Source organism: Apteryx rowi, unplaced genomic scaffold (assembly GCF_003343035.1).
Source record: "Apteryx rowi isolate R43461 unplaced genomic scaffold, aptRow1 scaffold_69, whole genome shotgun sequence".
NCBI classification, from domain to species: domain Eukaryota; kingdom Metazoa; phylum Chordata; class Aves; order Apterygiformes; family Apterygidae; genus Apteryx; species Apteryx rowi.
Window position 1 is genome coordinate 1,676,076 of NW_020450971.1, and position 27,618 is coordinate 1,703,693.

Consider the following 27,618-nt stretch of genomic DNA (forward strand, 5'->3'; position numbering starts at 1 on the left):
CCCTAGGAAGTGGGATGCTGTTTAGGCTGGAGGGATGTTGCCCTTCCACATGCTCCTCATTCGAGCTCTCCATGCAGTTTTGGCAGACCGGCAGCTATTTCAGCTTACAGAGGCTCACTTGGAATTCACCAGGGAAGATCTGGTGTGATGGGACACTGCATGGATAGCTCTTGAGGCCTGGAGGTTGGGTCTAAAGACAGTGTTTCTCCTGCATTGTTGGAAAGTCCTACTTTATCCTCATGATGTCACTTCTTTCGTGGCCTCCGGGTATTTGAGTTTCTAATCAGTGGAAGTGCAATAGTGTAGTCTAGATATCCAAGCCATCTGCGAAGCCTGGGCTGTAAATCCCTGCCCTCAGCATCTGGATTTGGGGAAGGTCTCAGAATTATTTGCTTTAGGAGGACATAAAATCTCTGCTGTAGGCACTAAGGAGGAGCACAGGGAAAAATCTTCCAGAGCAGCATTTCTGCACTAGGTATTTTCATTAACGACTTGGATGAATTGTAAGGAGAAGGGCTGTAAGCACTTTGGGAGACAGGATGTGAGTCGAAAATGATCTTGGCAAATCAAAGAGATGGCTCAGTTACAAATAGGATGTGATCGTATCACTAATAGGATGTGATTTGACAAGAACCAGGCAAAGTATTACACTTGTGTAGAGAGCGTCAATGGAATGAGTAAGAGGCAAGGGATGRTTAATTATCAAGCAGTCCTCCAGAGGGGAGCTGGGCCTATAGCATGTCAGCAGCTGATCAATGTGTCAATAATGTCACGCTGTAGTGAAAAAGAAGTGAACTATCCACTGAAAAATGTAACCGCAGAGTCATATGCAAGACATGGGAAGCCATTTCGCTTCCCAGACTGGTCCTGGGAAGCAGTCCGTTGGGGGGGCTGTGTCTCAGTTGAGCACCACCCATCAAGAAAGACGTGGGCCAACTGGAAGGAATCAAGGAGAGGAAAGAAAAATGATCAGCTGTCCAAAAACCACGGCGGGGGAGGAAAGGCAGAAAGAACTGGTGTTCCTGCCAGAGAAGGGAAGATAGGAGGGGATACGTAACTTCCTTCAGCTCTGTAAGTGTTGCTGAAAAGGTAATAAACCATTGTGTTTGTCCGGTGAGGGACAGGTTAAAAAGTGAYGCATTTAAATTTTGCAAGAAGGAACATTTTGGTTAGACTTCAGAGGAGAAAATTTCTTACTGCAAGGGTAGCTAGATGTTGCAATAGGTTGTCTAGGGAAGATTTGAAATCACCGCCACCAGAGGGTTTTAAGAAAAGGCTGGACAAATGCCCGCCAGGGATGGCTTAGTACCATCCAGGATGGGAACAGGACATAGAGGTGCTGCAATGGCACCTATTGGTCTAAAAAATGGTGCTTTCAGTGTCTGGGCTGCCCACTTCCATCCAGGGCCAGAAGGAGGAGCTGGATCAACTCTTGAGGGCCTTCTGGTTTTATTCTGAAGTCTGCTGCAACTCTTTCAGTTAATGGACAGGACTGGCAAAGACTGGAAGTATTTCTATTTCCAAGTATCCCTTAATTAATTGAAAGGGAAGGTTGTCAAGTACCCAGCCAGAAGGGGAATAAAGATCTTCATGAGTCTGTGACCAACGCAGAATTTTACCTCCATTTATTCTCCCCAGCGTCTTTGTTTTCCCTTTGAGAAAAAAGGGAGGTTTTTTTTTTCATTTCGCTCCATTTAACAGCTATTTATTTGCTGGCAAATGGAATGAATTCAGCTGGGATAAATCCCRCTCATGCCAGCAACTTGAGTCGAAAACTTCTTATGTAGAAGATTTAAGAGCAAACTGGGGGTGTCATTTTCCATTCCCCAGCCCACCCAACTCCTGCTCTGTTTTTCCTCTCCTTGACACTATGTATTTCACTGTATCATGGACAAGCAGGTTGGATGTTTTTAATACTCTTTTATGTAATGTTGACAAGAGCCTATGGGAGTTGTAGTGGGAAAGAATGTAGAATTGAGCTGAAGGGTTTCTTCTCTCTCTTAATAGAAAACAGAAGATTGCTTGGGAGAGATCTGGCAAGGAGGGAAACCTTGCTGTCTCTTTGCGTTTGGAAAAAAAGCATCCTTTTTCACTCCATCCTCCGAGCAGACTAGTCAGTGGATTCCCAGATGCAGTACAGGCAGGGTTTCCCAGTGGGCAGGGGCGATAGAGAGGGCCTGGTCATTCTTCAAGGGATGGAGCAGCCTGGGGTCACCAGCTGCAGTTCCTGAGGGGTACCCAACCTGCAGCCCGTTGGCGGCCAGGAAATGCGGCTGGCTGGTGGGCAGCCACATTCCCATTTTCTGCCCAAGCTGGTGAAGGGTTGTAATCCCCCCAGATGCTTTCCCCTCTGCTTCACCGCTGAGTAACGCTGGAGACTTCTGAGGTTCTGCAGCCGTGTTGTTATAGCTGGGGGCTGGGCTGTAATTTCGCCAGCTGGCAGATAGAGATGCGATGAAGGTTACGGTGCTGGGTTTTGCACTGGGAATAGTTGCTCATAGAGATCTGTACAGTGTCTTCAGCGTATGCTGCACCTGGCYGGCAGATGAACCACTGACCCTGACACAACAAGGCGCCATATCTCATTGCCCTGGCTCAGCCAGGGCCTGGGAGATGCAGCTTCGCTTTGCCATTTTCTCTGATGTGTTCTGGAAGGAAGCCATGACCTCTGCTTTCTGGCAGGGTATCACAAAGAAAGCAAAGCTGCTGTTTTCCAGGAAAATGCTATAAAACTGATTTGCGWGGGTTTGCTGGCAGTGAGCTGAAGCGCAGGTGAGCTTCCCACATCTGCTGTGCAAAATGCGGGGCTCGAAGCAGAAGTGTTGAGGTGCTCCCAGCAGTGAAGGGGCTGGTATTCTCCTTTCCTCGAGGGTCTCAGGTGCCCCCCAAAAGGGCCAACGCTCATCTAGGCCCTGTGTTACAGGYGCCACAAAACGAGTGTCAGGGAGGCTAAAGCCTCTTGCCCAAGACRTTACTGAGATCCAGTGGCTGAAGCTGGGATTGTAACCTGGCTTTCCTGTCTCGGTCCTGGGCTGGGGCTGGCTGGCAGTCTGCCCCACGCGGGGTTGGTTGTGTGTCCTGACCGGGCCGGGCTGGCGCCTGCCTCTGTCCTGCCTCGTTGCGTCATCCTTGCCCTGTTTGCAAATGGATCGGTTTTGCTTATTGCAGCAGTTCCGGAGGTGCCTTGTTTGATGCCTTTTACCCATGGAAATTTTTTTTTTATGGTTTTCTGACCTTTCTCAGCTCTATACTGTCTTTTGTGGACTAAGATGTTGTGCAAAGGAAACATTGCRTGTTTTAGGACAAAGCATGATTACACAGCCAGACTGAAAGCGCTCAAGGGTTTGGATGGTTGACCATGTCTTGCAGAACGGTCTCTTGGCACTGACAATTTCCAAACAGGAGGTAAAGCAGTGGAGCAAATTCCTAAAACTAGCCACCCACCCCCCAGTTGCTCATTTTCTTCCCAGTTGTGTGTGTGGTGTCCATGTGTAGGCGTCTGCTGCAGTAACTAGAGACTAGTCTTCCAGCTGCAAGAAGTGGCCACGGTGGGAATTCGGAGGAGATGACACATTTGGGTCTGGGGGGAAGGAGGAAGGAAGGGTGTCACCACAGCCCTGTCGGGGGCGAGAGGAGGGCCGCAGTTCTCCGGGGGTGACAGTCCTTGCACATGCAAGTACACCAGACTGCATGGGAAGTGGCTGGGGCATAACTGCTGAGCTGTTACCAAGCGAGCGCTTCGCACGCTTATATGTGCTAGGAGGAAAGGTTAATCATAGTCAAAGAGTGGTGAAGTTTGCTCAGGTCGCGGCTTTTCTAAAGGCTTGACATTTCAAACAAGCAACAGCCTATGTCTGGGGACACTGCTGACTCGGACCGTTGGGGAGTAACGGGGTCAGACAGCACAGTTAATAATTACTGAAGCATGGTCAGCTCTGGGACCTGTCTCACTTCAGCTGCATGAACCGTTTCTCCAAAAAGTGCATCCTGCTGAGCCAGCATGCTGGCCCAGGAGGCAACCTGAACCATGCCAGGCATTGCAAGGTCCGGTCTTGCTCTGTGTGGTGCAGTCGTTTGGGTAGTGCTGAGCTCATGGGGATTGCACGGCCCRTCCAAAGGACCAGGGAGAGCTGGGCTCACTGTTTGCTCCCAAAAGGAGGAGCTGGGAACTGTGAGGGGGAACAAAAGGGCAGAAGGGAAAGGAAACCTGAGCTTTCCTAAAGGATTTTGCAAGCTGCAAGTGATTGCACAGGGAACCATCTTGTTCAGTTGCCGTGACCATTCATTGACCAACATGTGYTCATCTCTCCATAAGGCAAAAATGTCCAGGTCACTTCCAGGTGCAATTACAGGCAGCAAGGCAGATATGCAGAGGTATGCGCTGAGCACGGTGAATAAGTTTTACTTTCCCTTTCATTTAATAAGATAGATATTTTATTTATTCCCCTTTTGGTAGAGATGTGGTCACCCAAAGTACTGAGCTGGAGAATTTGGAGCAGCACCTGACCACCTGGTCTRTAGCCTTTCTTAAGTCTCCTCTTTCTTAATTTACTGGGCAATATCACACTTTGAAGGAGCCAGGGCTGCTGTTTGCTTTTGGTGATGGACAGGTTGGTGAAGGTGCCCAGGACTGCTTGGTGGGGAAGGCACTGCATCACAGGATGATGTAGGTTGGAAGGGACTCACTCTGGAGGTCTCTGGTTCAACCCCTTGCTCAAAGTAGGGCCAGCTGAGAGCAGGTTGCTCAGGGCTTGTCCAGTGGGGTTTGCCCTTGGGAGGAATGGGCTGCTTGCGAAGGCGACATGCTCACTGCATGCTAGGAATGGTGGTGGGAACTCAGACGCATGTAAAATACAAAACATTAAGGCCAGCAATCAAGAACCTTTGATTGTAGTTCCACTTCTGCCTGCCTCGCTCAGGGTGAGTTGTGGGGTAAGCTAAGGGTGGGGAGATTTGTGGTCTTCCCCACCCCTGCCACTTGCCTTGGGCACTCATCAGACCCCTCCACGAGCTGATTCATCTCACCAGCCTGGCAGAACTGAAACCCAGCAAAAGGAATAAGGCGGGGGGGGGGGGGGCTCCTTTGCACTGGGGTAGTGCATTGAATGGGCTCAGGGAGAGATCTGAGGAGCATCAGAGCCAGAAAAACATTAAAAAAGGCAAAAGATGGAAAGAACTGGGAGTTTGTCTTTCCACTGGGAGTTCTTGCCTGCTTTTTGGCAGCAAGGAGGCTAATGGCACTGGCAAGGGACATTTCTGTGAGCTCCCCTGGAAGCTGTGTGGTACGAGGGGTCTGGAGGCTGGAGGGAGTGGGACAGGGTCTGCGGGATGGGGCCAGCAACGCTYGGCTGCCCTTCCTGCCTTGGGCAGGGACTTTTCTTTAAAAAAAAACTTTATTCTTGCTGTGGGTGTGTTTTGAAAAGGGGCTTGGGAACAATGCRGATTTACAAGCAGCTAGAGAATTAAACGCAGGGCTTGAGCCTTCAAATGTGTGCGCATTTCAGAGCGAGTGTTTGTGCCAAGATAAACTCCATCAGGAATAAACATCGTTTGACATGAAAGRCTAATTGCAGATTGGAGCTCCGCGTGTAGGAGGAGGGAATTTTCACCAATTAAAGTGGAACTTTTCTGTTTTTCATAAATTTGCTGGATAAGAAACAGCCAGGGCTTGGTGAGGTGTAGTGGGAGATGTTTGACAGCACTGTAAATGGCTTTGCAGAGCCCACTTTTAACCAGTTATCTCTTTTCTCTGACAAGCCCACGAGAAGAGCTGTGCCCATCGTTATCTTTATGACAGGTATAGCACTTGCAAGAGAAACCCCTGGGCGTTTTGCCTTGGCCAAACAGTCCGTTGAGTTTGTTTCAATGCCTGGGCCTCTCGCTGGAAGGACCTGAGAAACRCGCTGTGGATGTCAGAGATGGCGTGCAGTTGTGCTGAGCCTCCAGAATTTGATTTTTTTTTCCATACTAAAGAGTCTCTGCTGTTTCATTTAGGCAGGAGTTGCGTTAGGCACTAGGTGTTTTTGCRCAAACATCTGTAGAGCCGTCAAACCTGAGGAGCTCCCACTTGAAAAGGGGGGGGGGGTCACTGGGGTCTGGCCAGGGAAAGACCTGGCACAGGGGAATCYGTTGCTTGCTCCAACACGGAGTCACTTGTTAGATAAAGAAACAGCACGAGAGACTGCAATAGCAAGATCTCCAAATTCCTTGTGGGTCTAGGTCATGGAAGGATATTTGCAGCTGTTGGTGGGTCTGAGCCCGTATGTTCTGACGGCCATGTGGTTTTACAGGATTGTAGAAATCCCTGTTCAGTGTTGAGATTAAGTTGTTACAACCATAAGTCCCATTTGTTTGGTGACCTTAGTATGTGGTAGGTTAATCATCTCTCAAAAATTGTAAACCAGGAGACATCATAGAGAAGAAAACCTTCCTGGCCTGCTGAGAGAAGTGCTCAGACTAAAAACCCAGCTTGGGCATAGGGTGGTTTTCATCTGCAGAGCACATGCTGCTTTATTGCTTTTGGATGATTTTCACAAGGATTTGCRTTTCTGGACTGGCTCTGGATTTTTAAAGGCCGAGCAGGAGTCAAAGGACAAACACTCCTCCCGTATTTACAGCATATCTTTTGGTGCATGGTCCCAGAGCCTTGCTGTGGAGGGGAAAGACATAATTTAGTTCAGGCATAGGCCCGAACACCATTTTGCCCTAACTAGGCTTCAATTTTATGGTCTTGGAACAAAATGATAGAAAATGTGGCTTGGGCTGAATTTCAGAGATATTCAGTGCACAAACCTCATGCAAACACTTTGTGCCTGCTTCTTGCCAAGCAAAACCAYGGATTTGTCTCTGTCTCTACTTAACATGGCCACAGGGCTGCTAATATTGAGACTTTTTYGCACATAAGCTGATATCCTTCACTTAGCGGTTAAAGGAGATTGAAATGGTTGGTGCGGCAAGGAGAGACAGAGCAGCGCTTGCCGACAGCAAGAAGCAGAAGAGAGGTCCTCAGGATTTTAATCACTGCTGTCTGCTCAGCAACCAGCTCTTGTGGCAGCATGATCCCTGTCTGCAGTGCTGAGGTCTGGGAGGGGATCTTGGGGTCATCTCTCTCATATTCCCTGCACTTTAATATTCCCGGCATCCTTGAGAGAGGCAGAAGGGAGAGAGGTCAGACGAGGAAAGATGTGATTTTGCAGGGGGAGAGGGTGGGGGGTTCAAAGTGCATTTCCAGCCTATTCTGTTCCAATGCCCTGGGCTCCTGAAACGGTAACAAATTGATTTTTAGAAGTGTTCTGTGGTGAAGACTTGATGGGCACGCTGTACATTCTGGTCTCTGTTTTATTATTCTTGGTCTCGGGACCATGCAGCGATGATGGTAGCCAATGACTTTATCCTGCTAACACTTCTCCTATGAYGTCATCCACGTTCTTCCTTTGACCCTTGTAATTCTGCTAAGAACAGGACACTGAAAAGAGGTCTAATGTCAGACCTGGCTTTGTGCTGACTTGCAATTTTGTTAGTTTTTCTCGACAAGTTACAAACAGACAGTGAAGTCTGTTACAGATTTGAGTTGTAAAAATCCATGATGGGTGAAATGTCGCTCAGTGGATATTTGTGATGCTCAGCTGCATTGCAAAAGGTGTTAGGAGTTTCTGGAAACAAGTTGGTCCGGCTTGGATGCACACACTCTCATTGGGGACCTTGAGTTTAGTGGAGCTGGAGCAGATTTGAACTTGACTTAGAAAAGAGGCAGATGATAATCATGAGCAGCAGAGTCACATCAGCTTCAAGACCTGCAGCTTCTCGGCCAAACTGTGGTAGTGGTGGCATATACAGTCAGCCTGCTGTGATGGGACATGTGGAGTACGTTGGCTTCGTTGCTTTGCAGTGGGTCATCTAACTCCAGTTAAGCTCCACCTGCAGTAGGGTAAGAGACCATGTGTGGTCTGTAAATATGGCTTGGTTGATGAATGGTAATTCATTAACCCCGATAAATATTATTGTCTCTGCACCGCCAGTTGAAGCAATGATGTCCTTTGTGAACGTGTGCTGCGTGTCAGCTTGACAGCAGGAGATGTCCCAGCTTGTGCCGAGCTGGGATAGTGCGCACRAGGCAGAGTTTGGGGTCTGAATGATTCGTTTTCTTCCAATGTCCAGGTTGTTTTCCAACTGGGTCTGTCGGAAGGGAGGGGGAAGAAGTTTGCAAAGCTTTATAAACAARGACTTTGCTACGAAGCTTTAGGATACGCTACCAAGCAGGGCTTGCTAAACATTTAATGAGTTTGTATGTCCTCTAATGCAGTGGGGCCAGGTGGACTGTGYCGGCGTGTCTGCGAGCTGCCTGCTCCAACGTTGCCTGTCTTTCGGAGGAAACCCAGCTGCCTGTCTGCTTCGCAGAAGCTGCTCCTTAGCTGCCGCTCAGACCCAGGCGCATTTCCCTTCCTTCCACATGCCGTGGTGACCTCCTTAGGCTGTGACTTTGCATCTGGCTTTATTCATGTCTTGACAGATCTTCCCCAGAGTGGACTTGGCCTATGCTGGGTGTCAAGTGTGTTAGACCAAGCTGTTAGGAGAAATTCAGGCTTTACTTTGAGTGAGCAACAAAATGATGAAAATTACTTTGTAAGGGAGTAAGATAAAACATCTGCTAGATTTTGACTGCATGGAGAGAGTTTTTATGGTCTACTGCCTCCCAGGGCCTGCAAGGTTGTTTTGGCTCCTGGCCACCAGAGAAYGGGGACCAAGTCAGGCTTTGAAGATGTGTGATGAGGTGTGTAAGTGAGCAGGGCTCCAGCTGCCTTCTCTGCACCCAGAAAAGCATCRCCAACCCCGGCACAAGGCGAAAAATTACTTGATATCTTGGAGGAAAGATATGGCTGGGCAGGTGTTGTGCCTCATCTTTTGCTGCCCAGTCTCTCCTTTGAGCAAAGCTTAGCGCATGCGGCATCCAGCCCCCTCCCAGCAGAGCCGCCCGAGGGGCAGAAACGGAGGGAAAYGAGGGAAGACACTTCCTACGCGGGCCCAGGGCCGGATCTGAAGTCACCTCCTGGTCCTTGATCCATTCAGACTGAGGAATTTGGGTCAGTGGGAAAACTGCATAGCTGGGAAGGACGTCCCTTCCTTTTGTCTCCCAGGAGATTAATTTTTAAAGGAACAAATAGACTAGACTGCATGTACCTCACGGTATGCTTTTTAATGATGTTTTTCTGAAAGCTTTAACAATGAGCTGAATACCAGAGGGAATTTGGATCTGTGTCTTGGAGCGATTACGCTTTCCCCTTGTGTTTCTTACCTCGCTCCAGTCTTCTGTTCCGAGCTTGTTTTGCTCCATGACTCCCAGAAACCTTTTCTCGGATAATGGCAGGGAAGGGAGCTTGGCATCTTTTGGAGATGGCCTTGTTGGAAAGAGAGCGTGTCAGCGTCTGGCTTGTGGGACCCCACTCTGGACTGAAACTCTTTGATCACCTCCAGCGTCTTGATGTCATGAACTCATTGAGGGGTGTATACACTCACTGTGTCGGTGCGTTGGGACACCACCTTGGCGTTCGCAGGACCTTTAGGGTCCCCATATAATGCCAGCCCCTGGGTCCCAATGCCCCACTGCTGGGGTCTCTACCGAGCACCCACTGTTGGTGTCCCCAGGACCGGTGTCACCCGCCTGCCGGGGCAACACGGTGACTGAAGCGCACCTGATGCCAGGCTCCCCCCTTGCAGCCCCAACTGAAGCCCACCTAGATGTCATAAGGCAGCTGAGCAAATGGATGTGGGATCTGCAAGGGATTTCTTAAGGAAAAAAGCACTCCTTGCTTTAAGCAGCACACGAGGTGGTGCAGCTGTAGGCCATGCAGAAGCACATGCCTTTCCGCATTGGCTTCCTCCCTGGTTTGTGGGCTGGCTTGCCAAAGCCAGCCCCGGCCCTTTGGGAGCTGCCTTCCATGCCAGCTCCAAGGACGGATCAACTGCGAACGTTGACTCCTCCAAGCCCTGACCAAGTGGGGCCGGGGAAAGGAGAGCTTGACTTGGCCTTGGTGCCTCTATCTTTCCGCTTCATCTGTTCCCTCCTTGGAGATGTTCAGCCGCTGTCTTCCTCCTGCCCGTGTTGAAGGCCAGCTTGCTTTGAGCCAGCTACAGCATTGCCGACCCCATGTTTAAAAACCGCAAGTCATCTTCACTCCCCCCAACACAAGCAAAGGGAGAGTGCTTTAAATGGCAATTTTTTTTAGCTAAAAAGTGGCTTATGAAAGTTTTGTATTTGTGAAAAGGCATCCCTCAGAGGGTGGGCTTTTTGGCTGTGGAGCACGTGCAGGACCTTGTGACCGGGCTCCCTAAGGGGATCAGGCTGGAGACTTTAGTGAACTTGTTTCACCCCGCACAACACTCAGCTTTAACCATTTCTGAGCCTGTTTGGCTGCACGGCGGGTGCCAAGCGAGGTGTTCCCACCGCGCAGAGCTCCTCCGGGGCGGCGCGGGGGTCTCGGCAGCGGCGCCGAGCGAGGAGGTGCCGGACAAAGGGAGCGTTGTTCTCCCTGCTGTCGTGGCGAGCCTGCGCTAGGAGCGCCGGGCGGATTTTCGGACGCTCGGTTGTGCTGGCAGCGTGGCCTCTCCCGGCCGATGAGCCGTTTTGTCCCGCTGAGAGCCGGCTCCAAAATAAGCCCCTTCAACTCTGGCTTCCAGTAAGTGGTTGGACTCACAGCACCTTGAGACTCGATCAAGTCTTAACCTGATTCGTGTCCAAATTACGCACAGTACTTGAACTAAATCCAGTCCAACGCTGAGCTGGATTTTATCCATATTTTCTTTTAGACTCTGCTGCAACAGTGCTTGATCGCACTGCGTGGCTGATAAGACTTCATGTGTCTTGTGGGGGCTTGTATTTGTGTGTTTGAATGTATCGCCTCAATTATCTGACAGAGGATTTTTGAGGCGTGGCTGGGCTTGGAATTAACGATCTGATCCAAAACCCATTGAAATCAGAAGCAAGATTCCCCTTTTTTTTCTTGTGGGCTTTGACTCAAGCCCCAACTTCTTTAACATCTGAAGAGCTGCTAAACTGACGTCGTGAGGACGGCTGATTAAACCCAGTGCATTTTCCACCTGAGGAAAGGAGATGTCTGCCATTAATATCAGCAGCGATCCAGGAAAGTCCACGAGACACTTGAATACCATGTTAAGTACTTTTCCAAAAAGGAGTTCTTTTAGTTGCTCCCGGAGCTGTGTTCATCGCAGTGCAGAGCAGGTTTGGAGACTCCGGGTTCATGACTATAAAGGCAGGCTTGGTGCTAAATGCTGTAGGAATTCCGATTTTTCTGAGCTGTGATTTCTCACCATTGCTTTCCTCCGGCCTCTCCCTGAAACTCAGTAAAATGAACTCTCTGGGAGATACAAGAGCCTTCTTCACTGCAGCTTTGCTGGCACGGCTCCCTCCCTCTCCCACGTTCTGCTTCCCGCCAGATAAAATACAAGGGTAGTTGTGAAACCCGTTGTTGGGGGATTATTTCGGTGCAAATCGCTAAGCATCCCTGAAAAAAACAGAGCACGGGCCTGGGCCTTAGCAGCTTTCGCGTGCCTGGAGGTTGAGAGGAAGGCTTCTCGCAGCTCTGCATCTCGGAGAGCTGGATCTCCACCAGCCTTCCCAGGCCGTTGGGAGGGTTGGCTTGGTTCTGAAGCGCTGTGAAGACAAAAACGTACTCTGGAAGTGAGGCTATTGTTCTTACTAATTTTAACTTGGTGTTATTACTGAAAACTATTTTTATCCATTGCTTGTGGCAAGCTGTTTCTGTAAGGTAGAGCAATTTGCCATAGGAATCTTTTTGTTGCTGACCGATTCTAATTGAGCAATATCTCCCTTTGCAAACTGAAATCTGTAGCAGCTTCAAAACTCCCGTCGCTGAGCCTCTCGCGTTTGGGTTTGCTTTGATCCCCGCAGGTAAGCGTGCGTTTTGGGCCAGAGATTGATACTGCTCRTTTGCATGTAAATCTCAGGGTTATTAAGATCAGAATTTGGCCCTTTAAATTTAATACCTGCCTTATGCTTTTATTTCCGTGTTTCTTAAAGCAATTTCCAAAAATAACAAACTTCAAACATGATGGGGCCATCTAACATTTTACTGCCTTGGCTGAAGTAGAAGGAACATTTCTGAAAGTATATTATCCAATTTAACGAGCCTTTCCCATCCTGGCTTTTCTCCCACCCCTCACCCCCTTTTGTAGTTGTTTTGGACGGCTCTTTGGAGTGGTGCCATCTAATCCTATTAGAAGGACTTTCATTACACTGTGCGCTGTGTTTATAACCAAGAAAATTAGCTAGAGAGGGGGTCTGCTCCCTCTCCCTCTCTCTTTTTAATTTCATATTGTGTTGAGACAGGATCCAAGTGAGTCCCGAAAGGTTCCTGCTAGGCCTCTGCTTTTCTTTTTTTACTTCAGTCAGAATTTATTAAGGAATACTTCAGAATAAATTGGGTTCTTGAGAACTTATAATTAATTTGGAAGGGTCAGTTCTTCCCAGGCTGAAGAGGGCTTCTTTGTGTGGTCCCTTTTGAAAGGCAGGGACTGAAGAGGCTGTTATGTAGCAGGGATTTTCTTTTAATAGGGACCTGGCTATTTTCTGAAAATCTCACGGCTGTTGAAGGTTGTTACTGAGCAGGGCTAAAAGGGTTTGCAGAGCTCTTGGTTTTGGTGCAAGCTGAAGTGTGGCTGGGAAAGCAGCTGGGACCCCGCGTTTCCCGGAGAGCTGGTGGTGCAGCCTGGACAGTGAATCGCTGGGGCCCTGGGAGCTGAGCCGTGCCGCAAAGGTCATCTCGCTCTTATTTATAGAGAGATCTGTCAGCGGGTGGCAACACGTGGAGGCCAGCAGGCAGGGGGTCCGTCCGAGGACCGCGGGCACTGCAAGGTGCGGGCCAGCCTGCAGAGGCGGCTCGAGGTCCCCACGTCAGTCCCTGCTCCACGATGCTGGTCAAACACCCCAGGTCAGCAGGAGGATCCCCGCAGGTCACCTCCAGAGAATTAACGCTGTGGAGAAGTACTTAACGTTGCAGAACCGCGTCTTGCAGAAGCTAAAACATGAYGCTGTCAAGACGTGGGGGCGGGAGGGAGGAACGAGCTCGGGGTCAGGCAGATCTTTGTCTGGTGGCACTTCCCTGGAKAGCCAGTGTCTGCTGGGCTGCCCTGCCTGCCCATTTGCTGGTCGTTGCTGTGGGATCAGGCTGCTTTCTCCTCCAGCATGGATTCGCTCTTTCCTCGCGGTGCCTGGGAAGGCGATGGAGCGTTGTGACTGCAGGGAGAGCAGCCCACGTGCGGCAGCTGAGACACCGAGGGAGGGTGAGGAGCAATCCTGATCRCAGGACTTGGTCAGAGCTGGGCGCTAGCAGCGACTGAGGATTTAGCGTGGGATTGTGTGAGGAGACTGCAGTCGTTCACATTTGCAAGGGAGCCAAGCAGATCCTAGCGTCGTCTTCTCTGCACTTTGCTTTGCAGCCTTGTTGTCTGTGAAATGAAGCCTCTAGCACTAACCCAGCTGGACCTTCGTCCTCCTCTTCATGTGAAAAGGCTGTCTGTGTCCCCATGGCTTGGAGTGCAGTCTCAAGTGCTCCAGTGCTGGTGCAGGAGCTCATTGCACATTGAGAGATGCTCCTCAGCCCTCAAAATCTCACTGGTTCGGTGCTCTGCAGACCTCCTCCCACCATGGCCTGACGGCCRTTGGTCTGTTCCGCAGCGCCAGCTCTTCCCTTCTCATCCGTCCATCCCTCCTGCCTTCCTCTGAGCCCCATGCCCTCTGGAGGAAACCTTGCTCGGTCAAGGCCTAACACCTCCTGCACTGCGTTCTCAGTTTGCTTCTCCTCAGAGCTGCAGACAGAGATTTTTGTTTACCACATTGCTTTTCTTGAAAGCCTGCCTTTCCTGTAGAAAGTAGTTAAAGAAACCATGAAAAAGAGAAGGTGGAGGGCAGGGAGAAGAGGAACTGATCTTATAATAATGAAAGTTTCTTTAAAAAGACAGAGAGACAGACAGTGGTTTTCTCCAGAAGTAGGTAGAAAGGAGACATGAGGTCATGTTCCTGCCTGGATATCACCCGACAGAGCCAGGGATGTAATTTAACCTGATGTAGCTTTGTGGGTCTCCATGAGCTTTCTGACTGCAGTTATAAGAACATAGCAGTGGTGAGACACTAATCAGGGAGCGCTGTCCCTTCCCACGACTGTGGCGTCTTTCTTTTTTTTTAACTTCTGGACCATGCCAGTCTCGCTCGGTAGGGCTTGGACCTCATCCTTTTAAGTGTTGCCATTTCTCTGGTTTTCATTTCTTGATGACGTCCAGGTCCCATAATTTGAATATCATGAGCTGCTTGCTAGTGTATGTTGTTCATAAAATTGCCTTTTAATTGCCTTGCTCGTTCTGCTTTGGGTACATCCTATTGCCGGTGGGTTAGGGAAGAGCACTGCAATGAAGAAAACCACATTCGGCTTTGTAAGAAAAGCCTCGTGGCAAAAGGGAGGGGTGAGAAATCCTGGCTCTCTGGGGAGTGGAGAACAATGACAGAAAATTGCAGTGCCTAAAAGACAGAGCTATAACTCAGGCTATCAAGCTCCTAATAGCCAAGAACTGGGCACTGGGGGCCTCTGAGGTCCTCTGAATCCATGAGTGCTCTGGGCCACAGAGGCTATCTCATGTTTAGAAAGAGCATCAACAGAGGTGTCATTATACAGGCTGTAAGAGCAACCAGAAGAAGGTGTCGCAAGCTGGGCTCCTTTCCTACGACACATAGGAACCCAGCAGAGGTGAAGAAAAGAAAAAATTAGACATGCCTCCCTCGTACAGGTAAAGACACTAAGTGCTGCTGACTTCACCACGATCGGGTGTTAGCAAGGGTGCTAGTGCTCGCCGACACTGGCAAGGAACACAAGCATTAACGGTTTTATTTATGAACTGCATTGTTAATTAAGAGTATAATGGGACTGCCTCTGCTGAGACCACCTCCACAGCTGGAATCGGTCCCTGATTTGCTGTGCTCTGTTTTTTCTCTAACTGGCACGTGTTCATTAAACAATCCTGACCTTTATGTTTCTTCTCTCTCTCACTCTTCCTAGCATGGGTCGGTGCCTTGGCCATGGGGATGATTTTTTTCTGCTCCCCCATCGTGAGCATCTTCACAGACCGGATCGGCTGCAGGACAACAGCAGCCTTAGGAGCTGCCATTGCTTTCCTCGGACTCCTCTCCAGCTCGTTCACCAAGTAAGGCCACCACTCACCTGGCTGGGGGGCCGAGGGGTCACACAGCCCTTTGGCGAGCTGCTCTTTTTAATTGTTCTCCCCAAATGCCCTGCTAACACATTGTTGCTGCCTTTTGGTGCAGATCAGGTGTTTTCAATCTAGCTGAGAGGTCTCCTGGCATCGCTGCAGCCCATGTGCAGCCCGCATGCGCACAGCATGTCACTGTCCAAACTGAGTCCTGAGTTGCTCTTTTGTCCTTAAATGACAAAGGAATGAACTTTACCTGAGCAAGGAACTTTGCTTTATGGGATTTCAGCTTTCGGGAGCTTCTCTGCTCATGTGCTCTTAAATTTCCGTGTCCTTCATTTGATCTTTAAGACAGGCAGCAAGAAGTTGGCATGCCACTCACAGGCAACTCAGAAGAGACACTTGTGGACAAAATCATTGTCCTTTGCGAACAATTTTACATTTGGTACTTAAAATAATATTTAACATAATACTTGACTGGTTATACCTGGCAAGAGTTAGTGGTGCTCGCTAAAGCATAATGATGTGCTGAAGGGAGGCTGAAAGTTTCCGTGTACAGGAGACTGGAAGTCCAGAACATAGATGGGGTTTGGAGCAGTTTGTGCCGTTCCCAGACTGGCTCTGGCTCCGAAGCCTGCTGGTTTTGCCACAACACAGAATGATTGCTACTCCGTATTTTCCAGGCTGATCCTTTCCCATAAATTTCTGTTGGCAGCCTGTCACCGATGCGCATTTTGATGGTAAGTCTACCTGATTCAGTGTGATGGTTTTTCTGACCCAGAACATTTGCGTCTTTAGGGAAGCAAAAGAGGTCACCCCCGGTGTCCTCGTCCTATGTGTCTCTCCTTAGATACAGTCTCAAAAGCTCAGTACTTGGGCACTGTGGAGACATCCTCCAAGCATCATTTGCCCAAGCTTGTCTGAATAGAAACGTTGCCGGCGGTTGGATTTCAGTTGAAATCAATATTGTTTTAATTAAAATGCCCCCAGAAGTGTTTTTTAAAGCAAATGCACACTTGTTCCAAAGAGGACAACTTGCCTGCGCCCTGCCCAGAGCCGCCTTTGTGCCAGGCTCGCTGCCAGCGCCGGGGAGGCCAGCCTCTGGCGGCTGGCTGAGGAGGGCCTTCAGATACTTCACGCTGGGAGAGAAGTCTCTGGGGAGTTTTACGTCGTGCAAGAAGCATGGGCCGCCTGCTGCTTGGCCACATGATGGTAGGCTTCCATCGCTGGCTTCTAATGAGAACCAGCTCAGCGCCAGGAGGACTTTTACCCTGAAGACAAGTGTCTGATGAAACCCTCAAGCTTGTCCCAGCCCTTGGTTTCCTGCAGAGATGTGCGTGCGTGCCCCGTTCCCAAACCAGCAGGAGGGTCCGGCAGGCTGTAGCATGCCAAGACCTGTCTCCATGGGGCTGTGGGAGGCCCCGCTGTTACGGTGTGAGGGTGGAGGCGGCTTTTGAGGCTCTGCTATGTGATGTGGCTCCTGGCTGCTCCCTGCCGGAGGAGCTCCTGGCACGGAGGAACGTGACGCAGGAAGACGGGCAGAGCTTTAGCAACCCTGTATGGACACAGCAGTGTCACAGAGCCTCATAATAATTATAAATAACCCCATGCTCCCCAGTCCCTGGGGAATAGGACACCCGACTCCCAGCAAATCACCTCACTGACCCCACGGGCAAGCTTGCAGGGGCGGAGGAGCCGTTTCAGCAGAAAGCTCATGAGGCTTTGCTTTATTTTCAGTTGTAACATGCACCATCACAGCGCACGGGCTCTGCGTCGTTCCTCTTGCAAAGCACGTAGCGCAGGGACAGGGGCTAATTGCAACTGCGGGGCTGGGGATGCTGTAGCYGTCTCCCTCAACAGCATGAGCAGTGGCGTGGAAGAAACCGCCCCTCTCACTTGCTCCACAAATGATGACCCTTTGTATTTAAAAAGATAATAGTAATTGGAGAAAGTCTGATCAATCCTGAGCGAAAGTGCCTCTGAACTCCTGGCAGCGCACAGGATCAAAGACGCGGAGTGTTTCCCTTGTAATCTTTCTTTCCCTCTAATCAACAAAACTTTGACTCTTTTTTTTCCCCCCTATTGTAAAGTGTTCGTGCGAAGAAAAAGCACTCTTGAGACCACATCACTGCCAGTGGATTGTTGTGTTGGGCTTTAAAAAAAAGAAGAAATGCATGCAGAGAAAAATATTATTTCCAGGAGAACTTCAGCGCTGAAATCCGTATTTCCTGCTCTCTTGCTCTTAGCTGACATTCCTTTGGCTGCCTTTTAAGGGAGGAATGAAACCCCTTTGCAGCTGTACCGCAGGAAGGGAAGGGAGGCCCTTTTAATTGAGCTGCCTTGGGCAAAGCTGAGTAAGAGTCAGAGGAAGAGCACCGGGCTGTGCAATTTGGAAGCGCTCCATCTGGATCACGAAGCCCAGGCCCAAAATTTGGAGCTAGCAGCTCCTGCTCGCCCAGAACAATGAAGAGGCTTTTTTTATTTTGACAACACAAACTCCACGCAGCCTCAGCCGGAGGATCATACATGCGGAGCAGGCGTTGCAGCGAGCATGCAAGTGGGCAGGCTGGCCTAAATGCATGGCAACTAGAGCTGGTGAAAAGCACAGTCTAGCTGAGTTTTTAAAGTCCTAAAGATCGTACACTGCACATTGACCCCAAGCCTCCTCTCTCATCAGTCCGGGCTTGAGGTGGCTCTGGCCACCCCCCGGCACCACTGGCTGCTGCCCTGTCCTTGCCTGGCCAAGCTCGCTCAAGGGACACTTGGTCTTTGCRGTCCATTTTTTGGGCAACGTGAGAACAGCCAGGGAGATGCTGTGCACGAGCGGAACCCGTGAGTGCCAGAGCCACGTGAACCTGTGCCCAGAGAGTCCTGACACTGCTCTGAGCAGAGATGAAGATGCCTCAACCACGCACCCGCGGAGCTCGAAAGGCAGGAACCAAGCACCGGCGTTGGGGCTTGCTCGGAGTCAGTGCCTCCTACTTGCAAAACGTTGGGAGCTCCATAAGCAAAACACTCCATTAACAAAATGTGCTGAAAAGCAGAGACTGGGAGAAGGCTGGGGTTTTCTGGATTTGTTGTAGCCGAGAAGCTGGCACGCAGCTTGGCAGCAAGAGGAGCAAAGCGGCTTATCCTTTCTTTCCAGCCTTCCATTAGGCGCCTTTCAGCAAGCTTTGTTACACTATTACTCAGGCAGGGCTGCTGCTGGTCTAATAAATATCAGTTGGGTTCACACTTCCCCTTCCCACCAGTTTGGAGTGGGATGTTGTAGCATGAAGGCAGGGAAGGACAGAGGCAGAAATGTTGGCTAGTTTGGCAGGGCTGCTGTCCATCAGGCCTCGTGGTCCCCTCAAACCTTCTCCCTGGCTTCTCTGCCGACTTTTAAGTTTTGTGGTGGGGAATGGTTATCTCTTCTTCTGCCTCATCTTCTCCAACCCAATTTCTGCTTCTTCCCTGAGATGTCGCTGTGTTTCAGCCATGTCCCCTGAGCTGGAGATGGGCTCCTGGAGCAGCCAGCGAGCTCCTCTCGCCTCTGCCAGTGCAGAGCAGCCCCAGTGCCGATGAAACAGGAGTTCCCACCATGGATCTGGCTGTAGGGGGGCTGCGTGCCAGCCGTGAGCCCCCTGGGCAGCTCACCTCCTGCTTTGCTTCCCACCACACCAAGGTTCGTGCATGGGCCTTCAGCAGCAGGCACCTCTCCTCAGCTCACGTTCTCTGCAATGGAGTTACCGCTCTTGCCTCCTTTCATCTTTCAGTGTTAATAATGCAAAGGATTTTTCTCTGAGAAACCCGTCTCTTGCTTTCAGCACCTACTTCACCCTTGCTCCTCGCCGCATCCTCAGCGTTTTCTGTGGTTACGGCGTACAAGACTTTAGCACATCATTGAATTTCACTGTTGCCCTCAAGGGGATTCTTGAGGTGTCATTTCTGTCTTTGTGCGGTGGCATTAAGGATGTTTCCCCYGTGGGAATAAGACCCCAAAGCTTCGGCCAGCGAGGCTGAACAGGAGCTGTTTCAGTTGTGAGTTGTAAGTGAGAGGCAGCCATTAGAGAGTGACCTAATTATCCCAAGGAGATGGAGCCACATTTCCCGACAGGCAACTGTGCTGGGGTGAGCAGAGCAGCTGGCTGATTCCCAGCGAATGGGATGGGAAACGCTGGCTAAGAAACAGGGCTGAACCAAGCCCCTGCTTTCGTGCCCTATCGCGGGGATGTCTCAGCGCCAACAAGGAGCAGATGGGACCTGTGGCATTTGTCTCCCCTTATCCAAAATGTAAGATTAGCCGCAGTCCCGAAAGCTGGTGTGATCTAGCTGAGATCACCAGGATTGTTGCATGGGTGGTCAGGACCCCCTGTGGTGCCCACAACCCCCAGTAAGTGGGTCAGTCCCTGACTCCCGTGACGTCTCTGTCCCTTTTGGGGCTTTTCCTGGGACAGCTGTGTGAGCAGCCTGTGCAATCCAGCTCTTTGCTTAACTTCTGGCGGAGGGTTTTTCTGATGGAGCTTAGCTCTGGAGTAGCTAGAAATTGCCTTTCATGACAGCCATTTGTCTTCGAGCAGTTGGGTACGGCAATCACGTTCTGCTTTCTGCTCGGCTAGCTAAAGAGACAAGCTCATAATGGAATGAATGATGCACTCATAAACATTTTCTCAATTTCTAACTGCTCCGTTTCATCTGGGCTGCTGTCTTCTCACTTGCTCTGGGAAAAGCGTTTAGTCTTTTACGCAAGCGCTTCTGAGTACTGGAATAACCAGGACCCAGTTCCTGCGGCGTCTTTAGGCTGGTTATTGGCCCAGGTGAATTACCCCAGGTRTCTCCATCGCACTCTCCTCCCATGCTGCATTTTGGTGGCAGACTTATGCAGCTTAATGTGTTGCGCAAAGGTAGGAAAAGTCCTTCTTCTGGAGAGAAACTTGCAAGAACTCAGGAGGTTATTTGCGCTGCCTAACTTTAGACCCCTTTCTCAGCTGCTTCTGTTGGGAAAACCGGGCTAACAATTGAGAAACGGCTTGTTCCAAAGGGGCTCAAGTACTTTACACATGCTCTGTAGAGCAGCCACTTCACTCCCTCCTCAAATGCAGTCATTTCTGTAAGGTAAAAATGAAACCTATTAAACATCTAATTGAAACTTCTGAAGGAGCTCAGAGAAGAAGAACATAATTAACCAGCCTGGAATGTGGACGGAAACGCAATGTTCTCATCCTAAGTGTCTAATAATCAGTGAGGTTGGTGCCTTCTGCATTTAAACACTGGCTGCAGAGTGTTTTCAATTAGTTGTTTCAGTGGAAAAARACTGGGTTTCTAGCTAAAAATAATGCATCCTGCCTGCCTTAGTAAAGCTTTTTTTTGCTGTAATTTAAAAACTGTTCAAGTTAGGTAAACTTCCCGAGGAGAGCAGGCTGGCTGCCGCCTCCTCCACTTCTCGTTGCAGAAAGCACTCCCCGGCTAGACTCCATTTTCTCTGAGATTTAACATGCCAGCTGTGAAATGAGGATAATCCTTGCTTTGTCTAGGGAATAAGCTCCTCAAGACCAGGCTGCCTGTGTAGTGCCCATGGTATGTGAGACCTCAGTCTTGACTCAAGGTTTTGCTAGACTGTGTGAAAAAGTTTGTTTACCCCTGTGTAACATAGCCACGTGCATGTGTTTTTCTGCTAGGTCTCTTGAAGTTCGTTACTTCACATACGGGATCCTCTTCGGCTGTGGCAGTTCCTTCGCCTTCCAGCCCTCGTTGGTTATCCTGGGTCACTACTTCAAACGCCGCCTTGGCTTGGCRAATGGCATCGTGGCCGGTGGCAGCTGCCTCTTCTCCGTTTCCCTCCCCTTCTTTTTGAAGACAGTCGGAAAGGCCATCGGGCTGGCGCATACTTTCCAAGTACTCAGTGCCTTTATGTTCATCCAGATATTCTTGTCCCTGACCTATCGGCCCATCTTGCCACCTTCTTGTGACTCTCAGTCTGATGGGCAAGATAAGATGGTCAGCCGGAGCATGCAGCAGCAGTGCTGGTCTCAGATGCGCAAGTATTTCAACCTGAGGGTTTTCCGGAGAAAGACCTATCGGATTTGGGCCTTTGGGATCGCTACTGCTGTCCTGGGATACCTCGTACCTTACATGCACCTGGTAAGAGCATTGTCAGGGGCTGGAAGGGGAGGGGGGGTCCCTTTGCCCCAAGTGAGATGGCTCCTCCTTGCAAATGGAGAAGAGCGCAATGAGCAGGTAGAAAGGTGGAGAAGGACAGGAGGAGGAGAGAACCAATGGGGACAGAGCAGCCCAAAGCCTTGAAATTAAGAAACTGCTGCAGCCACTTGCTGTGAACAGGAATAGTGACAGGGGAGAGATGGCTTTTGAATGTTCCTACAAAGGACCACGTTGATTGCTCCCTCTGGTCAACGTCTGCGTCAAGCAGCGGCAGAGCAGTTGCTTCCCGCTGCTGAACTCAAATGATTCCAGAGGCAAGGTGGCAGCGTTTCTGCCACGCTCGACTGCCAGGAGGAGGATCGGTAATGAGAGAGGACGGAGGCAGAGTTGTTGGCCTTTGGGTTTGTGATGTGTGGATGTGGTGAGCTCATGTCAGCATGGCATGGACATGAGCACCGCAGCCACCCCAAAGAGCAGTGAGCCCTCTGAAAGAAGTCCACACACGTGTGCTCAGGATTTAGAAGTGTGTGTTCCTTCCAAAAAATTCTTGCTTTAGTGTTTAAGGTCATTCCAGCTCATCCATTTGCAGTGTGTGAAACGGACTAACTTAGGGAGAATTAACGTCCTTATTTCCTTCCCTTCATTCTAGATAAAATACGTGGAGAAGGAATTTAAAGAAGACAAAAAGGACTGGATTCTCTTGGTTTGCCTTGGAGCCACTTCAGGGCTCGGACGCTTGGTTGCAGGCCGGATTGGTGACTGCATTCCCGGACTAAAGAAGATTTATTTGCAGGTAAGTTCTGCCTGATCCTCAATGTAGCTCCATGCTAACTACTGTAGATCAACAGCTTGGGACGCTCAGCTTAGTAACTGTCAATGACAGATCTTAGACCCTTTTCCAACCATTAGCTAAAACACTCTCATATGCCATGAGGGAACAACATTTATTATAGGAGGGTACACAGAGGAACAGAAAGTTACACGCTTGACCTCAAGTCTTGATACCAATTCAGCAACAGAAGACTGTAGTCCTGACTCTTTCCCTAACTGCTAGACACCCTCTCACCTTCTTTCAGTTTTGATAAACAAACTGCTGAAATCTAGCAGATAATCCAGAAGATAATCCTTCTTAAGGCTTCTTAAAAGGTCCTTCTTAAGGGACTTCTCTGAGACAAGAACAGAGGGTCGATGGCAGCATTGCTGGGCTTAGAGATCACGGTAGTGTTGTTGACCTGTTCAGTATTATCATCATTTAAAGTATGGTTTTGGTCTTGACGAACTGCTAACTGGTGCTTACTTTCCAAGTCGCTGTGTTCGTAGTGTCTCAAGCCCAGCTTCAAACTAATGGGGATAGGAGAGGTTTCTGAGCAGAACTGTTTGCCGTCTATTTTGCTGTTCTGGATTCGGGCCTGCTGTAAAAGGAGCAATTCTGCTAGCTTCTCAGAGCAGACAGGAGGTAGAAATCAGCTCTTCCTAGGAGTATGCATAGCATCTATTCAGTCAGCAGCTTTTGCAACTGCCCGGCTATTTCCTTGGGGGAGAAGAGACCTCTGAAGCCCTCAGTCAGGAAGGAGAAACTCGGCAGCACTAAAGCCGTTGTTTTCTCTAGTTCAGATGAAGAAATGCTAGTCATGCTATCATTCAAATCAGAGAGTTTCTCTGGGTTTTGAACTTTGTCTGCAATTCCAAGAAGCAGGAAGTATAATAGCAAAGAAGTCCTGCGGTCCTGGCAGAGATCCCAGAGGAGGTGAAAAGATGACCAAGGGCAATGGGTAGTAATGTCATCCTTCAGAAGTCATCTCTGGGAGGAGGCCTTCTGTGCTGTAAGACGTTCGTGACTCTGGGATTGTGCTCAGAGGCTAAGCTATCCTTGCATGGTCTCATCTTTGTTCCCACAAAGCTCTCACTCGTTCTAGTAAAGTGTTTGGTGGACCTTCTATTCCTGGATCTTGTAGCATCACCTGTGTAAACATGCAACTTTGGCTTTGCTGCTCCTGTTCAAGATGCCTGACCTTATTTTAATGGCCGGATGTTTTGAAAAAAATCTGCTATGGTTTAAGCACTATAAAAAAAATCCACCTCCTACTGATTAAATGTTGGGATTAAATAGTGAGTGTTCTTCACTGTGCTTAAGGCCTTCAGTTATTTAGGAATTTTTCACAACGGGATGAAAGTGAAGGGCGGAGAGTGACAGGGAGGGCCAGAAAGGCATGGCTGGAAGAGCAATCATACAGGTCGGGGAGAAGGAAAAAGACCCAGACAGCAAATGAGCCATCCGAGTCACAGCAAATGCCCAGAGCAGCTGCACGTCTGTCCATGACACCTGGTAGGGGACCAAGGATCAGTTGAGGCACTTGCAGCTACGAGGTTGAGGACTTGTTTTTCCTGAAGTATTTGTGTTACCTGCCCAAGAACCTCACCTTCTCCTTTTAAGACGAAACACCCTCAAGTCACTGGAGGGAAAGTGCAGAGCGGCTTCCTCTTAGCCATCCCCAGTAGTCCTGCAGCCCTTGGAAACCCTGAGCTCATCCGCCCCCGCGGACACCTAAAGAACATGCCTGCTTTTGTCTCTCCAGGTTGCATCCTTTATGCTGTTGGGCCTCATGTGCATGATGATCCCCCAGTGCCAAGGGTTTGAGGGCGTCATTGTCATCTGCCTCTTCCTCGGCCTTTGCGATGGATTCTTCACCACCATCATGGCCCCCATAGCCTTCGAGCTGGTGGGGCCCATGCAGGCATCCCAGGCCATAGGGTACCTCATGGGCCTGATGGCCGTGCCCATGACTGCTGGTCCGCCGATAGCAGGTTGGTAGCACCCTTGGTGTCAGTCTTGGACCTGGCTATTGGGAGTGAGCAAACACTTACAGCTGCTTTCACCCGTGGTGAGAGCAAATATATGCTTTTTAACTTCCTAGTTTAACGTGTTACCACAGGGGTTGAAATACATATATACCATGGCTTTTTGTTGTTATGTTACACCTGTATGTGCCCTTTCTAACAGCATTATGTCCTCAGTCACGGAAAAATTCCTGTCTGTCTTGGACCTGCCAAACTGCAAGAACTGAGTCAGGCTGTGCTGATCAGCTGGCTGCTCTGCCCTGACTCCTTGGCAAATCTAACAGCACAGGCAGTCTTTACCCTCTGGCAGCTCAAACTGGCYGTGTGTCGCCAACGAGTTGTACGTTTCTTGTACAGGCTTGTTGCAGAGACTCAGCATCTCAGGACCTTTCTCCAGCTTGATGAGAAGTGACCAGTGAGAGAGCAGCCAGACAGGCTCAAAAGCAGAATGAGCACATAAGCTAATTTCCCTGGAAGATAAGCTAAAAATCGGGAGGTAATGATTCATTTCCAAGACAGCCTGGAATGGAATGTAGGGAATTTCTTGAGCAGGGTAGAAAATTTAGTGTGGACTCTACAGACAAAAAAATCCACACTTAACAGATAGAGGCATCGTTCTCAGTAACACGTCACAGAAAAGATTAACATTTTTTAGAAGTCCTTTTGTAATGTGAGGTCTGAGGACTGATTGTTAACTGATAAATTCAGGCCCTGGATTACTGAATCCAAGTTAGAGATGGAGACACCTGAGCACAAGTCTTACCAAGACTTGTATCTGTATTGAAGCACACTAATAATCTGAACGTCCTTAAAAGCGAGCACTTTGCAGAAACTGGCCCTTGAACAACAGAACATCTGCGACTGAAATAGCTAAGCTAAAAATGTATAAGCATGTTTGATCTTCCTGATTCTGGCAGCAAATGTTCAGCTCCATGCCATCGTGAAGGAACTCGGTGACTGGAGAATTCTCTCTGTTATTTTGGTGCTGCAGAACATCCTGTATCGGACTCCTTAGGCACAGGATTAGATGAAGGGGCCCATTACATAGACTTAATTCCCAGGCAAGTTGCTGTGCTTGAGAAAACTCACAGGGATTTTCCAGTGTCGATGAATGGTAACGTATTATTCTCTGAGCATGCCAGGCTGTGTGAGAACTTGCTGAACTAGCAAGTGCAGAGTATATTGGTTTTCAAGGGATCGGTTATTGTTTGTAATTGGCAGCACATATTTTCCCTCTTACATCCCAAGACAGACAAAGCGTCCCTAAGCGGAGCAGAACCTCCAGATGGAGGGAGTCGGCTCAGGAGCAGCTCATGCCCTCTTTTCCTGTATACCTCGTGGCTGTCAAAGCTCTCAGAGGTGCCACCTGAAACGTTTGATTGCCTAACACTACCTCAGCCTGCTTTGAAGATTGTTCAAGATGCATCTGATTTTCTTCTGTTCTGGTTACATATGAATGAATGTCTGGGACTTTCATTCTTGTGATCCTGGCCGCAAAATGGGGTCTGCACACATCTTTTAAACCAGGGAGTCCAAGGAGCGGACTGGAAAAGAAATGTTTTAAAAACCAAGTCTCCCCAAGCCTGGTTAGCAGAGTTAGAGAGCTGAAGTCCTCACTCAGTGGAGGAGACAAGTTAGTTGTTAGACTGACGTGGCTATAACCAGTGTTGCTCTTTTCTTTCAGGATACCTCAAGGACTATTTTGGGAATTACCACGTTGCCTTTTATTTTGCTGGAGTTCCCCCCATTATCGGAGGCTTGGTGCTATCCGTCGTCCCTCTGGTTCATCAAAGGATGCTCAAGAAGCAGCGGCTGGATTCTGGCAAAGACAAGATGTTGGTTTCAGAGACGGTCATGAACGGAGAGCTGCTTCCAGGCTGTCCTGCCTCAGAAGCACACATATAAAGCCTTTCCCTGGGCCTCCACTCTGACACACGCACACCTAGACACACACTATTGCCACCAGCATCTTCTTGATAGCCTAAGCACAGGCCCTTTTCTAAACGGACTGTGATTCTCAATGATTGCAGATGCACTATGTTTGTAAAGGAAAAAAAAAGTTCTTCTAGTTAAATGCTTTTAACTAGCAGAAATGCTTTTTTCGGGACAGTTTTGATTTCAAAGCCTCATTTTTTTTTCCCTCTAACCGTTTTTTCTRAGGAGAACTCTCACAAGGATTCAGATTTGATCAATCTCCTCGCCCTTTTCCCAGTTTTCTACGTGTCACAACAGAGGTTTACAGCTAATAAATGTCTTTTTAAAGCAGGCCACAGGCGGAGCTCGTTGAACCGTCCAGGTGGCCAACCCATGCCCTTCGGCAGCCCTTGCCGAGGTCACACTCACGTGAGCTAGTCCGTCCCCAGCGCAGCTCCAGGGGTTATTTTGGAGGCGGCAGCTTTCAAGGAGCAAACGCCGCTCTAGTCCGACGCAAACCCGAATAAACGATCAGCAGGTCACACTGTAATCTTTTTATCTTCTCCTTTTCCGCTGCCCTCCCACACACGCCGGCATGCACCAAGAAACGCGCGGCAGCTGTCGGCGCGCTCTTAAGGACGAGCGGGAGCTCGGCTGGGTCGGAGACTCCGCCGCGTCTTGCTTTTCCCAGAGCGAGATCGCAATCGAGTAGCGCGGCAGATGCGCAGGCACAGCCCAGGGCGAAGGCAGAGCGCAGCGTCGCGCAGAAACGCGCCGTCGCCTCTCTTTTTAATCACCCGCCGTTGCAAACGAAAAGGGCGAAGAGGAACACGTGCCGTGGGCATYGGCCCTCGTTTTCCGTGTGATTGTGGCGGTTTATAACACCAAGGCAAAACTTTGTTCCGGAAACCTGACGTGGGTTCAGGCCCCCGACTCCTGCAGGTGTTGGCGGGAGGTTTGTACATAGGCTACGGATCCCGCATGCCCCTCTGGCCCTTTTTTATCTGCATTTGATAATGCGTAATAAGGTCTCGTGGTCTGAGCTTTTGTTACTTTCTGTCCCTGTAACAGCTGGAGAATTAACTGGTGTATTGTGACGTGTCTGGTTTATGACTATAAAACGAGATGTCCGTTGCCCTGCCCTTTCTTCGAGATGCTTTCCTGTGACTGTTATTAATTACTGTTCAGGTCACATATTGCACCGTCCGTTACGTATCTGCTGACCACCTTCTCATTTTAGGAAGCAAGAGGTCCATAGCCAGGTAGGGCGCTTACTGGCGACCTGCAAAAAACGTGCCCAGCCAGGCCACGAATTTGCACACCGGCGCCTCGGCTGGAGTCCGGCTGCGGTCCCCTTGCTCAGGCTGCTCAGACAGGCGCCGGGTCAGCCTCGTGCGGGGGGATAAACCATGCATTTTGCTGGGAAGCTGGAGGCATCACCAGACCCCATCACAGTTAAAGGAAAGAAGTATTTTATATTGCAATTCCCTTTGT

At 49.6% G+C, this 27,618-nt stretch overlaps 1 protein-coding gene across 1 annotated transcript in view; it reads left to right on the plus strand.

Moving 5' to 3' along the window:
* The window catches only part of SLC16A2 (solute carrier family 16 member 2), a 51,180-nt gene extending 23,607 nt beyond the window's left edge, over positions 1-27,573 (plus strand). The window contains exons 2-6 of the mRNA XM_026086285.1: positions 15,084-15,228; positions 20,892-21,354; positions 22,022-22,165; positions 23,949-24,177; positions 25,895-27,573. Coding sequence (XP_025942070.1) covers positions 15,084-15,228; positions 20,892-21,354; positions 22,022-22,165; positions 23,949-24,177; positions 25,895-26,115 — 1,202 coding nt within the window. The 3' untranslated portion in view covers positions 26,116-27,573. The remainder of the gene's footprint in view (positions 1-15,083; positions 15,229-20,891; positions 21,355-22,021; positions 22,166-23,948; positions 24,178-25,894) is intronic.
* The last annotated feature ends 45 nt before the right edge of the window (positions 27,574-27,618 follow it).